The sequence below is a fragment of the Cyprinodon variegatus genome, unplaced genomic scaffold (genome assembly GCF_000732505.1).
Source record: "Cyprinodon variegatus isolate N-32 unplaced genomic scaffold, C_variegatus-1.0 Scaffold111, whole genome shotgun sequence".
Lineage (NCBI taxonomy): Eukaryota > Metazoa > Chordata > Actinopteri > Cyprinodontiformes > Cyprinodontidae > Cyprinodon > Cyprinodon variegatus.
In genome coordinates this window covers 3,640-5,015 of record NW_015150564.1, presented here as the reverse complement: position 1 = coordinate 5,015, position 1,376 = coordinate 3,640, and the positions used below count along the sequence as shown (strand labels likewise).

Here is a 1,376-nt window from a genome sequence, read left to right as displayed (position 1 = left end):
GTTCTTTCTCTTGTCCCATGAAGTGCTGAACCCCATGTACTGTCTGTTTGAGTACGCCGGCAAGAGCAACTACTGTCTGCAGATCAACCCGGCATCGACCATCAACCCAGATCACCTCTCCTACTTCTGCTTCATAGGCCGCTTCATTGCAATGGTACATCCAGAAACCAAATGATATGATTCATACCCCAAGTTGATTTCAGAACTGCTCTGGCTCATTATTTTTCGTGTTTCTTTTAGTCAGATCAGAAATACTGATGAGTTAAGCCCTGGTTAGCTTACTGAATGTTTGTTTTTTATTTCGGCAGGCCCTTTTCCATGGGAAGTTCATTGACACTGGCTTCTCTTTGCCTTTCTACAAACGAATGTTGAACAAGAAGCTCATCCTTAAAGACCTGGAGTCTATTGACCCTGAGTTTTACAACTCACTCATATGGATTAGGTAAGCTTAATGTGTCCTCTAGCTTTGGTCAGTGTCAACAGGACTAATGTTGTTTGACTAAATAATTAAAAAGCCAAAACTGATGTCGGACATCTTCAGGTGGGTGTCTTCGTCTTTCTGCTGATGTTGGTCCCTTATACAGGCGACATTTTGTACATGGTCTGAAGAACCGCTGGTCTTGATGGTTAAACATAAATACTGTTCTCCGCATCATCGTCTGCCATGGTTGTGGGGGGTTTTGCAGCTTCTTCATAGCAAGACCCAGAATAGTGTCCTTTATCGGGTATTAATGGCGTTCAGGTCGGATAGATGCGACCTGGCCGTTCAGACAGGTCGCATTTAAAAAGATCAGATTCATATCGGATTCAGGATCACATAGCCAAGTGGCCTGGGTCGCACTTGAAAAAATCGGATCTGTGTTGTTCAGAGGGCCATGAAAAGATCAGATCAAGGTCGCATATGGGCAAAAAAATCTGATTTGGGTCACTTCAGGCTGCAGTGTGAACGTAGCCTTAGTCTGTTGTCAGCCAGATCAGAAAATGCGGCTGCTCGCTCCACCTTTCACCTGCCAACAGTTCTCAGTGACTATAGACCTGTTTCCCTGACATCCCTCATCATGAAGGTCCTAGAGAGACTTCTGTTGGTTCACCTCAGCAAACAAGCAAGCAGCTATCAGGACCCTGCAGTTTGCTTATCGTCTTGGAGTTGATGATGTCATCATACACCTGCTTCAACAAACCTACTGTCATTTAGACAAGGCAGACATTACTGTGACGATAATGTTCTCTGTTTTTTACCACTGCTTTTAACACAATTTAGCCTGACTTAACTTTGAGAGAACCTCCAGAAGACTCAGGTGGAAGCATCAACAACCCGAATCAAAGACTACCTGACAACCAGACCACAGTTTGTTAGACTGAAGGGCCGTCTGTCT

At 44.4% G+C, this 1,376-nt stretch overlaps 1 protein-coding gene across 1 annotated transcript in view; it reads left to right on the top strand.

The window, feature by feature from the left end:
- Positions 1 to 1,299, top strand: part of LOC107084904 (NEDD4-like E3 ubiquitin-protein ligase WWP1) — a 37,154-nt gene extending 35,855 nt beyond the window's left edge. The window contains exons 15-17 of the mRNA XM_015374963.1: positions 7 to 154; positions 309 to 742; positions 942 to 1,299. Coding sequence (XP_015230449.1) covers positions 7 to 154; positions 309 to 446 — 286 coding nt within the window. The 3' untranslated portion in view covers positions 447 to 742; positions 942 to 1,299. The remainder of the gene's footprint in view (positions 1 to 6; positions 155 to 308; positions 743 to 941) is intronic.
- The last annotated feature ends 77 nt before the right edge of the window (positions 1,300 to 1,376 follow it).